Raw genomic sequence first — 14647 nt, 5'->3', positions numbered from 1 at the left:
GAAAGAGCAAAGGTTTCGTTCTCTGACGATCTGTGTCCACCTTCAGGAGGAATCAACGAGCCACGTCCTCACTGGCGATAGAAGAAGATTGCTTTGCAGGAACAGGGTCTGTTTGGCCGGCTGGCCTACATCTGCAAGCAGTGTAGACGTTCAACAGCGGTGGTCAGCTAGCTGATGAACTGTAAGAAGACTCTTAGAACTTGAGCAGAGTTGGTTCTCAATGAGCTGGTGTTCATTTGATGTGTCCAAAAAGGATCCACTTGAACAAATAAAAACTTTAGATTTGTAAAATGAAGGTTATTGAATTAATTAGTTTTAAATCTGGAAATGCATTAGGATGACATTAGTTATTATTTTTGGGTTGTAAGAAAGTTTAGGAGTACATTTAAAACATGTTTTATCTGATAGCAGTCAACTCACTGTCTTTGTGGTTTCAACTTCACCCACATAGAGAGTTGGGTCAAAGGTTATCTTGCAGCTGGAACAGCATCAGTCCAATACACATTCTTTATTTCACTAGAAAAGGAGTATTTGGATAATTAAGGTGAATTAAAAAAAGAGTCTTTGGATAATTAAGGTGAATTAAAAATAATACCACCGATTTGAGGCTACACAATCCCCCACACGATGTGATCTTCGAAACGTCCATTTTGAAGGCCGATTAGGTGGTAGATGGCATCTCCGGTGGGAACAGCCAAGTGAAACAAACAGTTCACAGTTGATGTCTTATCCTGAGATGTGGTGTTCTATTCTATTAGGGTTACTTAATCCTATCTAGTAATTTAAAATAATCATGCACTAAAAAGAAAAGGTATGAGAGATGAGAAAGTACTCAAGCCAAGCTGTCAACTGAGTATTAACATCACTGAACATATCAGACATGAGCAGGTAGCCAGCTGTGTGTGCGATCATAGTCAACCTGTAATAAAATTAGTAGGTTTTCCACTGAAACTACGGTCTTAACGAGGGTCTCGGTATGGGTATTAAGCATCAAATCGTACATTGAACGGTTTTCAAAAGTTTCTAGTTGGATTGGTTGTTTCGTAATTCGCTCTAGAATATCACACTCAATTTCAGCCTGCAGTTTATTATAGCGCTTGATAGCAACTACTGTATGTAGATAGCATTGACGGAGGAGATTGCTAAACTCAAAAAGGTTTGGTTTTGTCAGCTGTTGGTTCACCCACAGTTGTTAAATCTTAATTTAAATTTAGATTAAAAACAGATTAGAGTCGACAGTATTGTGGATGGTAAACTTGACTAGAAAAACACATCTCTAAAGAGCTGTGTTAGGACAAGAGTATTATCTGGCTACACCGCCTATCTATTCTGGGATAGGGGAAAAAACACTCTGGCTTGTTTGTATGTCCACCAATCACAGCCGTCCAGGGCCATGCTATGCCCCAATAGTTGAAGTAGTGAGAGGGGAGGGACATCCGGATGTCAGGCTTTATCCCACCAAGGTACATCTGTTGAGCCAGACTAGGGGTTCAGTCCTGATGGACTGAGCTACTGCCGCCCCAAACTATTAAAAGTTAACAAAAGGCTGAACTTCAGAAGCTAGAAAAACTACACAAACTCACTGAGACTAGACAGAAGAGTGTCATGGACTTTATCTGTTGGATATCTGTTTCTGTCTGAGTCACAGCACAGATAGTACTGGTAAAATGATTGGATTTCAGGTTAAGGGGATTTAATTACCACTGTGCCTTATGGCTGTGTGGCATACAACATTAACCTGAATGCCTTTGAGTAAAATGTTCTGCATCAGCCACATAATACACTTTTACTTTCTTAATCTAAACATTCAAAGACAACCACATACTGATACATGTATGCAGACTGCCTGTGTTCATAGATGTAAGGAACTGTTGTGATATTGATGATGCAACAGTTTCGAGTAAACAGTATTGACTTATGTGGCACAGGGCAGCCGCTCTGCTTAATCACAATTTCAGTTGATGTCGAGGTTCATTTACTTTAACAAGACCTGCAAAAACAAGCTATTCTCAGGACTTCTCTCTTAGACGAAAAGAGAGGGAGACATTTTAGGAAAAAAACAGAACCAACATGGGTAAAGTAAAACCATTTCCTTGTAGGCATTACTGCATGCCACTTGACAACAGTCGGCAACATAAAAGTGTTTTTTCCCCCCCACAACAACTATAAGGAAAAAACTATATATTATGTGTACATTATTATAAACACTTTTAAATTCAATTGTGGCCAAATAGCTAGATTTCACTTTTCTAACTTTAACTCCTCTGAACTATTTCTATTCTTTAAATTACTCGCCTCTGGCTAGTAAACAAGTTTATTTCCTGCTGTCTTTTTTTAACCAACATTACTTGAGTTAGGAGAGATGATAATGAAGATGAAGATCACAAAATAACTGGTCTGCTCTAAAGCAGTTACATCTCTTTGGGGAAAAGGGTCGCATAGTAAATAGTGAAGTGTCCCTTGCTCTTTACAAAAGAGTTCAACTTATCTAGCAACAAAAAGTTTATTTTGGTTTACTGTGCTGGGGGCTCTCTGCACCAAATGCATGAATTTACCCATGTTTACATTTTGTATAGAGACTGCCCATTGTAATAACAATTCTAACAATATAACTATAACAATTAAATCAAAATATCATTAGTTGAGGCAACAAAACACAAAAGACTAACAGTGAGGCCGGTTACACACTGCCTTCGTGGCGTGAGCGTGGCGTTTCTGTTGTGTGTCAGCTGCGTGGATTTTCTTTACACACCAGAAACGTATCTGACGCGGTGCTGCTGCAGCTAGCCTTGTCTGGACACATGTATGTTTCCCACTGATAAAATGAAATACCTGTGTTATGTTAAACATAAATATATACTGATTTGATTACAGCAAAGACAATGGCGGCAGTATTGACGGCAAAATAGGCTACAGAATATTTCGTTCTGTATTGACAGGTGCAATATTAGAAAATCAATTTTTTTTTTTTTATTACATTTATATCTGCATTTATATCAACACATAGAGACTTTCAAACATCAACAAGTCATTTATTAATATGTATTCGTGTCTAAACGACATATAAACATCTTTTCCTATTGTATTTTGCCTGGAAACGCTGCCAACATGCTTGCGTGTCGCGTGAAAAATAGGCGTCGGTTCTATTTCTAGCATGCACGCGTTTTCGCCGTGGCTCGAGCCGCGCCTGAGACGCGCGTGTCACGCAGGCAGTGTGTAAGCTCTAACCTGTTACCATGGGAGCTGAAATATAAACGGACACGCCACACAGCTGACACACTCGCGCGATGCATCCAGTGTGTGCCAGTTACACACTGGCTGCGTCGTGTGAGCGTGGCGTTTCTGTTGCGTGTCAGCTGTGTGGCGGCTGCGTGGATTTTTCTATGTCTTTACACACCAGAAACGTGTCATAACCTACATCACGCGTACATTTCTTAACTAGGCCAAGCCATACATTAGTAGAGAATGCATCATTTTCATCTGAAAAAGAACAAACTTTCAACAGTCTTAGTCAAATGTGGTATGCCGCGCGACAGAAGCATCGCACGGTCAAATGGATCTGTACCGTAACCTGTTAACATGGGAGTCGAAATATAAACGGACACGCCACGCAGCTGACACGCTCGCGCGACGCATCCAGTGTGTAACCGGCCTAACTGGCCTAACAAGTTCTTTGGAATTGTTTTTATTTTTAATTTTTTTTTTATTTAATATTTTTTCTGTGGGACCAGAGGGTTTATTAGTTGTCTTTATCCCAGCTGATGTCACTGCACCTATTTCCCTGCTTTTGTTTTTAGTTACATTTTAACAACAAAAAATTGTCCATTCAAAACAGCCGCATGGGAATTATCACTATCTATCCAAATGTGCTTACTGTGTGTATATGAATACCCAGCTTTCTTACAGCCAATATGTGCAGTACATTAAGGCATTTAAATCTAAAATACTGTCCAGGGCCACACCACACATACAAGCACAACCAATAAGCACACACACGAAAGGAAGTGCGATACACTTGATGTGTTTAATGGGTCTGTAGTAAATTGCAGCTAAGTGCCTTCAACCAATTTTCCTTTCACAGCTGAGCCCTGACACACACACACACACACACACACACACACACACACACACACACACACACACACACACACACACACACACACGCACACACACACCACACACACATGCAAGTGTCAGCAGGCAAACACACTCACACAGAGAACACTTTGTTCAGGTTAATGTGACGAGCAAGACATGGAAAATAGCTTTAAAGAGCGAATAAAATATAACACAGTTCAGATTACTATGTGTTCATATGTTTCTATATGAAATTAGTCTGGTACTTCTTATGTGTTTTCATGTGCTAAATATGCTTTTGGTTTGATATTCAATTGTCTAAAAGTTGACTTACATCTTTACCTGACCATCACCTTTCTGTAATATGTAGCTGCTTTTGTTTGAACCTAATTCATACAATTGCATATCTTCTGATTATATGCAATCTGCATATGTTGTACATGAACCAAGTTTATGTCAATGCAGCAAGCTAACCCAACTTGAAGCAATCTCTATTAACGTGTTAACCTAGCCGTGAAAATGAAACTGGAGCAGTAACATGCTGAACATCTGATTTGCACACATGCACACCTTCATTGACTTCATTGCTTCACTAATGCAATATAAAATGCTATAAACATGCATGCATGCATGTTGACCTTTAATTTTTTTCTGGCCTTCTGCTGTGGCCTGGCAGTACAGATCTCTAATGCACACAAACACATCCATGCTTTCTTTATGTTTAATTCTGTTGTTTTTAGTCTCTTTACAATCAAATACAGATACATAACAAAACAAGAAGTTTAGGTCGAAAGTAAGAAACGGGGCTATTGCACAAAACCAGGATAAGGGATTAAGCCGGGATATTCAAGTTATCCTGGATGAATTTAGCTTTGACTTGATTGCACAAAAGCAGGTTGAATTAAACCCAGCCAAGTAACCATGGAGATGTATTCTTTGCAGTTCCTGCTCCCAGCCAGGCTAAGATTAATCCCAGAGTCTTAGGCCGGTTACACACTGGATGTGTGGCGCGAGCGTGGCGTTTCTGTTGCGTCTCAGAAGCGTGGCCGCTGCATGGATTTTTCTGTGTCCTACACACCAGAAGCGTGTGTGACGCGGCGCTGCTCCTGCTGCTAGGGACAGGGAGGGCTGATCTCGGGACATAGCGCCGACACATTCAAAGTCTGAAAAATGGGTAAGTGGGCTGTCTGTTTATAACAACTTTGTGTAGCTGGACCGTCACTCAGAACACACACTACGTTGTTATTGTAGCCTATTCTACCCTTTATATGTAGGCTTGTTCGACGTATGGGGAGAGAGTTGTTAAACTTAAAATAAATATATAGCCTACTGATTTGATTAAAGTAAGACAACGTCGGCAGTATTGACTGCAAAATATGTTACAGAATATTTCGTTCTGTATGACAGGTGCTATATTTGAAAATCTTTTCTCTGAAATGTTTTATTACATTTCTATCTACATTGATGTCAAAACCTAGAGACTTTCAAACATCAAGATGTCATTTACTAATATGCATTCATGTCTAAATGACATATAAACATATTTTCCTATTCTATTTTGCATGGAAACGCTTCCAACACGCTCGCGTCTCGCGTCTCACACGCGTCTCACGCAGGCAGTGTGTAAGCTCTAACCTGTTAACATGGGAGCCGAAATAAAAACGGACACGCCACGTGTGACGCATCCAGTGTGTAACCGGCCTTATGTGTTAAATCAGTTGTCGCTCTGATCCGAAATAAACGTGTTTAACAGTTATTCCGTTGTCTTCTGCATGTGTTCTGCTTTATTTTTATTAACATGCATTACTTGTCACTATTGCTGTCACAAGTTTGATTTAAATACTACTATTGCAGTTGTTTGGTTAGAAATGGTTGCACTGGCACTGGAGATTGAGTGGGACAATGTAGCTATATTCCCAGATGACATTAATTGCAGACGGGTCAGAGACCAATACATTCATTATTTCAGATGACTGATTTAATTTTGTTGTTGCTTGTCCTTCTCTAATAAAGGATAGTTTGTGTTACTCCTTAAAATGTAGGCCTAATGTTTTTTTATTAGGTAGTAGTAGCTTACTTTGGTTTCATAACCTCAATTTTAGACTCACATCACTGGACCAATAACTTGGCCTATATAGTGTAGTGTAGTGTACATTCATCACACAGGGAATGCCACAATGCTTTTTAATCTTTTTATTTTGGTGCTGTCACTTGTCAGCTTGGAGCTGGGGAGAGAAAAAAAAAACACGATTAATACATAGATTTACAGATATGCTTACAGTGTATATTGAAGTCACTTACTTATTTTTCTAGTTTCTCTATCTCCAGATCCAGTTTCCTCTGTTTTTTTTAAATTTCCATACCAAGGTCCAGATCCTGGATACTTCTTTTGCTGACAGCAATCTGTACATCTGCCAGCTCTATTTGTTTCTTCAGATGTCGTGTGTACAGATATCTGACAGTTTGTGAATTCTGTAAACCACCCATTGATTAGCACAGCAGGAATTGTGCATAATTTAGATTTCCTTTAGCCAATACTGCAGAAGTCCATACCCCCTGCCATATTGAAAAGTATTTGTTTTGACAGGATGTGCCAAGCCATATGCTTTTAATAAATAATACTCACTGTATCATCGTCTGGTGGCAGGAGAGTGACTGTGTCGCCAGACACTGCAAGGCAAAACAGGGTCAGACAGTCCACATATGCCTATATAAATGGTTGATTGTGTTTGATGTGCAGTACTGGAAAATGTACCTTGTATGAAGAGGGCAGTTTCTGCAGGTGGAACAGAGTCAGTAGCTGTCCCACCCTGAATCCCTTCCATCACAGGCCTTCCTTGGTTTAAGACAAGGGCCATTTCCTCAGTTGGGGTGAAGTGAAATGAGCCTTCTTCTTAACTACTAAAATCAGTTTAGATAAATTATGTGAGCAGGCATCTTGTAAGTAATTTCCACATACCATTTGCACACTGTTAAGAATTAAGGCACTTACCAGCCTGCAAAATGTGTTTATATTTTATCTTGACTTGTTGCCAGGTTCGTTTTTGTCCAGTCATGTTTGTTCTGTATGAACATTAATTGTAGAAAGATATTTAGAATTAGCTTATAGAGATTTGTGCATATGGTTGTAAAACATATTCTCGCATTGTGAATAAGGGTTTGAAATTAGGCCTAGTCTAGGGTAAATTTCCCAAGGAACATTAATTCCCTCTGCTCACTTTTAAGGCAAAGTAGGCTAAATAATAATACATTTTATTTATATAGCGCTTTACATGGTACTCAAAGACACTTTACAGTAAAACCAGCACATTTAGCACATAAAAACAGATACAGCAATAAAACCAACACAAGCATATTAAAAACAATTAAAACAGAGTGTACAACTTTGTAAAAATGTGGAGTGGCTAGTAAGTAGATCTTTTAAAATCCTTACGCATTCAGTCGGTTCGCTATTGTCTGCCAGGCTCTCTTTCTTTCTGTTTAATAACAGCAGCCATATTTCCCTTTTTGCATATGATATGCTTCACCTCCTCGTAACTTTCCATTAGAAGCTGCTGCTCAGTGGAAACATATGCCGCACGCGTCTTCTCCATTTCTGCATCAGTAAATCTGTGATCGATACCGTGGTCTATTAAGAAAGCCGTGAACTTGCACTTATCCCAGCTATCTACACCTGGCTTGACATAGCTTCACCTTCTCATCCTGGCTCGGCAAACGTGCAACCGATTAAGCCACGATGAGCGGATCACACAAAGTCAAACTGCGCTTTTTCAGTTATCCTGGATTTCTTCATTCTACTTTTGTGCAATAGCCCCCAGGTGAGGAGGAGCATGGACAATAAACATGAGAAACATAACATTGCCAAAGCAGTATAGGGAGATAAAGATCTGCAAGAAAGCATCCAAAGAAAACCAATGTAATGAGAAGAAAACAGTATTCTGGCCACATTGTTCTGAATTCTTCTTTTTCCCTTTCCTGACCTATTATGTACTGTACATAGTCAGATGAACACACTATTTAGTATTTCACTGCTTTGCCCCTGGTCAAACACTCAATAAACCATCCAATAACAGCGCTCTCCCTCAAACTGTTACTTTGACTGTAGCTTATTCGTCAAGACATCATGGAAGTTTCTTAGTAAATATAAAACTGCCTGTCTATTCTCCCCTTTATCCTCTCTTCTTCTCTTTTTATTTCCTCTCACAGTGTCTAACTTGCAGTCTTCTTCTGTACCAGTTTTATTTGTATTTCCCTTTCTTGTTTATGTATTCTTCTCTCTCACACTTTTTGTAGTGTATGCGCACACAGAGAAATAACTGCAATTTAATAACGACACAAGGTCTTGATGAAATTTATATTTATATCTGTTACTAGAAGGTATTTTTTAGCTTCCTGATGAAAAAGCCACTTACCCCATTAACATTTAGCCCAATTAGCTAATTGGATAATACGTTGATAAATAAAGTGGTTTTAATTTCTTTTTATGTTATTTGGTGGCTTCAACTCAGTTGTTTGTGGTGTTTACACACGTGTCAGTATGTGTGTGTGTGTGTGTGTGTGTGTGTGTGTGTGTGTGTGTGTGAGAAAGAGAGAGAGATAGAGTGACAGAGAAGGAAGGCGAGACAGAAAGAGAACTGCTTACATACTCTCATTGTCACAGTTAGAATTGAATTTGTACAGAAGAGCAAAAAGTTCCAGTTTTTTCACTGTGTCAACTCTTTTAGAACACTGTGTGTGTGTGTGTGTGTGTGTGTGTGTGTGTGTGTGTGTGTGTGTGTGTGTGTGTGTGTGCGTGTGTGTGTGTGTGTGTGTGCGTGTGCTTGTGCGTGTGCGTGTGTGCACAAACATATTTGTCAGTGCTCACCGGATGCATGTGTGCACGTTTATTTTCTCTATTGCTATTCCCTCTTTTTCCCACATCTCTCTGACTCACTCATGCACACACACAAACACACACACACACACACACAAACACACGGGTGTATGCAGGAACATACATGAATGGACCTCACATTCATTCATACATAGAAATACTTGACACACAAGACCTCACCACATGCGCACACACACACACAAACACACACACCTCCTCTGAGCTTATCTCATTGCACTGTGGAGCAGCTTTTGAAGGCAGTAGGGAGCCAGCTGTTGACAAGCCACTTAATAATTCCCTTGGACAGGCATGATATTTTTTCCTTTTCTCTCTCTGTCTCCTTTGCTCTTGCTCTAATATTCTTCTTCCTGCTGTGTTTTATCTTTTTTTTCACTTTCTCTATTTTTCTAATTTTGCGCTTTGTTTTTTTTTTTTTGTACTCTGGTCTCTCTGTCTCTCTGTCTCTTCCATTTCTCTCTTTATTCTGCTTCCTTTGATTCATCTTTGTGCTAGTAAATGCAAGACCTTATTAACATGAAGGTTAATAAGGTACTTGCAACAATAGTCTGCTTCTTGAGTAAAGTACGGGGTAATAAGGCAGGTTTTCTGAACATGCATTCCACCTGCATTGGACCTACTTTATTCATATTAGATGATGACTGATTAATCTTTCGCTGTTACCATTGGCAGTTTTGGTTTATGTATTCTACTTCTCTCCTCAGGGAGTCAGTTCAATTATGATTAAACATGAACATAATTCAATTAAGTTTCTATCCCTATTAGAGATGCTTGTTCACCAACGTGTCGTGTTCAACCCAAGTTGGGAAGAGGGTCATGGACTCAGGTCAGCAGACGCAGGTTGACCCATGTAAATAGACTATCAATTAATGTTTAACCTGTCAGTGTATCCCTCTGAATGTGGTATTAAGGCCTACAGTGGTATTGCACAATTCAGTGCATTGTGTTAAAACTAGGGTCAATCGATTAAAAAATGTAATCTAATTAATTACATAATCTGTGATTAATTATTCTAAATTAATTGCATACATACATTTTGCTGTGAAAGTATTTTAAATATTTCAATTCAAATTAATCAATAAATAATCAGCATTAGTGACATTAAAGTTAAAAAAAATGTTTTATTATTATTTTCACTGTTCAAATAATGGCCATAACAATCAACAATATGACCTAATATGCTGAGGAAATAAATTCAAAATTGCTTCAGGAATAGGGTTGAGTATCGCTTGGGGTTTTACGATACCGGTGCTAAAGCAGTACTTTTAAAACGGTGCCGGTACCATAATGGTGCCTGTACCGATACTTTTTAATAAAGTAAAAAAAAGAAGAGTACTAAACAACAGTCGCCGACATTAAAGAATGGCTTGTTTATTGCTAAGGCCATATGATCAAAATTAAATGATTTAAAGTGCCCATATTATGAAAAAAACACTTTTTCTGGGATTTGGGGTGTTCTTTTGTTCTTTCACACATACAAACTTTGAAAAAAAATCCATCCATGCTGTTTTGAGTGAGATACGGTTTCTGAATGCGTCCTGCCTTCAGTCTCTGGGTGAGCTGTTCAAATCGGCACGGCTTGTGACGTCACAAGCCGAAACGAGCAGGCTAACTGCAACCATTAGCTCGTAGCGTTAGCATTAGCATGCTAACGCTAGCATGCTACCTCGTTCTCAATAGCAAAGCACTGCTACAACACATACAAGTTCACCATAATCTACAAAAGAACTACTTACATGTGCGCCCTCATTTAGATTCTCCCAGCTAATCCTGCCTTGTAACTGACCGAAGTTGTAGAAACAGCCTTTCTTTTACTGTCTATGGAGCTAGCTAGCTGACATGATCTACATCTGAGCTACTGGGCATGTGCAAGTGCAATCAAAGATAGTACAGAAGAAGAAGAAAAAAAGAGGTCTCACTCTGTAGCTAAAACAGAGACCAGCTGAAAAGAGGATCTGCAGCAGTGAAAACCTATTCTGGTACAACTTTAAAATACAATTAGAACCTGAAAATGAGCATAATATGGCTGCTTTAATAATAATGTAATAACTATAACAATTACTTATTTCATTAGTAAATTGCTGTTGAACGACAAAAACAACCACCAGATGGGAAAAGGGCATTTAACAATAACTTTGAATGCACCACACACAACCTATAGGTTACCAGTTTCATTGAACGCACCGTCTGTGTTTTTCCGACAACGGCAGCTGCAGATCCTGTACAGTGAAATACAGTCAAACTTTACACTGTTTAGCGTTAGCTGTCTGCATTTTAACCGTGTTTAATCCAGCTAGTAGCTAGCGGTAGGCTAACGTTAGCTGCTGTCAAGTATAGTGTTAACTAGCGTCACGTGCAGTGATGTTTCTGTTGCCTGTAACGTCTGTTTTAGAGCATCTAAAATCGTTGCTATTCGGTCCGGTAGATACCAGTCGTTAAGGCACCGGTGCCGTATTAGTACCGGATTTCGGTACCCAACCCTATTCAGGAAGAATATTTTTATAAGTACATGCTAATCAATGATCCAGGCAGCGCATTCTCGTCTCCCTCCTTCATTTTACAGTCGAATGGTGGCTAGAACGGCTTTGGGTCAAAGGTCAATATGGAATGGATTAATCTGCGTTATTTTTTTTTCTCAGATTAATTAATCGAAATTAACGTGTTATTTTGACAGCTCTAGTTAAAACTCACTTTTGTTTTGTTCCCTTGTGGTGAGGATGATTTTTTCATTTGCTTCTCCATATCTTTATACTTTTATTAGATTACGTGCTTTGAGCCATTTCAGCCACCATACCAGATACTGTACAACCTACATCACCTCTGTAGACCCTCAATTCAGATAAAGAAAAACTCCACACCGACACACAAGTCAAACTATTTAATTGCCACTTTGTTGCCAGTTGCCAGGACAGAAATCAGATGTAAGGGTTTTGCAGGAGGCAGAAATATAATACCTGCATATCCACTAACTCATTTTTTTATTTCTTTATATGGTTCACTGGGTTTTTGTTGTTGTTGTTGTCATTTCTTTTGGGCTGTGGTGCAGATAGCAGAGATGTAAACGTGATGTTATCTGTGGCACTACTATAGCCTCCAAGAGGCTACTGCCCCGAAATACACATACATTTTAACATACACATATAAGCTACATACTAATATAAACACATCCAGTCTTCCTCTTTGATTTTTATCCCTCCATCTGCTATCGTTCCCTTGAGGCGGAAGAAGAATCTTACAGTTAATTCGTAATTCGTGAAAAAAAAATCTCTGCAGGTCTACTTTCTTTGTGCCCTTCATCTTCCTTTCCTGCGCTCCCTCTTTCATCTTTCCATGCTTTTAATCCTGTTTGTCCCTGCTTCTCACCCTCCTACTCTTCCTCACCTGTTTCTCACCTTCAACCTGCATAACTCTCTTCTGACGTGTTGCATATCTACATATTTCTGCTTTTAGGCAAGACTGAGCAGAGTGTAAGGAGGAGAGGGGAAAAACTAGGAGAATTACAGATTAACAAAGTGTGTGTGTGTGTGTGTGTGTGTGTGTGTTAAATGTGAGCGTGTTTGTCAGAGGTCCTATCTTGTTAAGTATATTTGTGTTATTTGTGTGTAGTGTATTTGTGTTATTTGTGTGTATAAGTGTGTATCTCTGCTCTGATATGCTGTTTATACTTGTGTGTTTGTGTGTACATGTGTTTGCTCTTCTCTTAGTCTTCTTCCCGTTTCTGCACTTCTACATAGGTTTCTATATGTAACTGTGTCTGTAAATGTTTAAATGTATTTAACAAACAAAGTACATGTGATGGTCGTGGTTCTGAGTTTCCATGTTTCCCCCACATTTTCTTGTGTTTGTGTGTCTGTCCTTGCTGACATCCTGCATCATCATGTATCCTCTCAGTTACTGTAACAATGTTAAAATGTCATTTTACATTATAGATACACACGCACACAGACACACAGACACACACACACACACACACACACACACACACACACACCTTGCTTGCACTGTGCTTTTTACTTGTGTGGTAGAGCAGGTTTTCCATTAATTAAAGGTTTGGTGGTTTGATCTCTGGCTCCTTTCGACCACCTGCCAAATAATCTATAAGAACTGTGGAAAGTACATTTATTCCAACAAAAAAATGTGCAAGTCCATGTCCTAACTTTCGAAAAATGTGCTCAAACTGAAGATGTAAAATTTGTCCTCACACACATTATTGTACACCGAAGGTGCAGAACATTTTGGATTGAAACCATTTCAATGCAAACTGTGTCTGGAGACAATGCAGTACATTTCTTCTTCATCTTCTCTGTTGGCATCCTGTATGCTCTGCTGAATTCCACAAGAGACCAATAGCAGATACACACAAACACACTTCCCATCCAGAAACAGTGGGCCCAGTGAAACACAGCATAATCAGGCTTGTGTGTGTGTGTGTGTGTGTGTGTGTGTGTGTGTGTGTGTGTGTGTGTTGGCAGTGATAAATGCCCTCTTGGAAACTCAATGCCAAATAATCAAGATTGACGCTGGCACACTGCGCTCTGAGGTGTCTGTGTGTGTGTTGGTTTGTTTGCGCTATTTTTGTTGGAAGGATCTAATCAAATGTAATCATGTTGATTACATTAATTGTAAGGTTTATAATCACCTCTCTCTCTCTCTCTCTCTCTCTCTCTTTCATTTAAAACTCTCCCCTGGTCCCTGTTTCTTGTTTATTCCTGTCTATCCTGCATCTTTCATCATCTTCAGACATGTCTACTTTGTCTAAAACATAAAAAGTAAATAGGACTGCTGTCGGAACAAATAATTCTTAGAAAATTCTTAGAATTCTTCAGAAAATTTGAAAGACATTTTTTTTAAATGAACCTTATGCCTATTTCATTCTTCTTTCATTGCAGATGTTTCAGACTTTAAAACATGTTTATAGTTACTTCCCATTCAGGGCTATATTATAATAACATATTATAGTATAACTAGAAGGGCATTTGCAGAGCGAAGACCTTGCCCCGTCTCGCAATATTAACGAAAGTGAAAAATAATTTGTGTATCTACCCCCGATTTGGATCCGCTCCAAAATGTAATAGATTCCTGCTTGGCCCATGCTACACCCTTCCACCAATTTTTATGAAAATTGGGCCAGTAGTTATTTTGTTATCCTGCTGACAGACAAACAAACCAACAAACAAACAACCAACAAACCAAACACCAAAACACAACCTCCTTGGCGGAGGTAATAACTTGGTAGACTGTAATATAGTGCCAACAGGAAGAAACTGCAGATCGAAGAATGATTTCTTTTAAAGAAACTTTTTCTTTCTCTTTCTCTCTTTCTGTAGGACACAGAGGTGGTAAACACAGCCATTCTCACGGGTCGGCGCGTCGCAGTGCCTATCAAACTGGTTACCGTGGAAACCGCCGGGCAAGTGAGGGAGGTGGACGACTTGGTCACCTGCAGCTCGACAGATGTGGATGTGGTCAAGGTACACACAGAGAGCTACGTATATAGGAATTATAAATAAATTTGGTTAATATTTCTACTCACACGAACACACAGCTGCCGATGATCTGATGCATATTCAAAAACACAAATTCCGGCATTGCATTTTGAGGTAAGTATAGTAAAGTTAAACCAGTTGATATTTTGCTTTGTGATTGAACATGTGCTAAAGTAAAAAAATGGGCTAATGA

General features: G+C 39.1%; 1 protein-coding gene across 1 annotated transcript in view; it reads left to right on the top strand.

The window, feature by feature from the left end:
• Nucleotides 1-14647, top strand: part of si:dkey-215k6.1 (transmembrane protein 132C) — a 267170-nt gene that overhangs the window by 199686 nt on the left and 52837 nt on the right. The window contains exon 6 of the mRNA XM_031305397.2: nt 14296-14439. Within this exon, the coding sequence (XP_031161257.1) occupies nt 14296-14439 (144 nt within the window). The remainder of the gene's footprint in view (nt 1-14295; nt 14440-14647) is intronic.

The sequence above is a fragment of the Sander lucioperca genome, chromosome 2, assembly GCF_008315115.2.
Source record: "Sander lucioperca isolate FBNREF2018 chromosome 2, SLUC_FBN_1.2, whole genome shotgun sequence".
Taxonomy (NCBI): domain Eukaryota; kingdom Metazoa; phylum Chordata; class Actinopteri; order Perciformes; family Percidae; genus Sander; species Sander lucioperca.
Note: the sequence above shows the minus strand (reverse complement) of the source record. Positions and strands in the feature narration are given on the sequence as shown.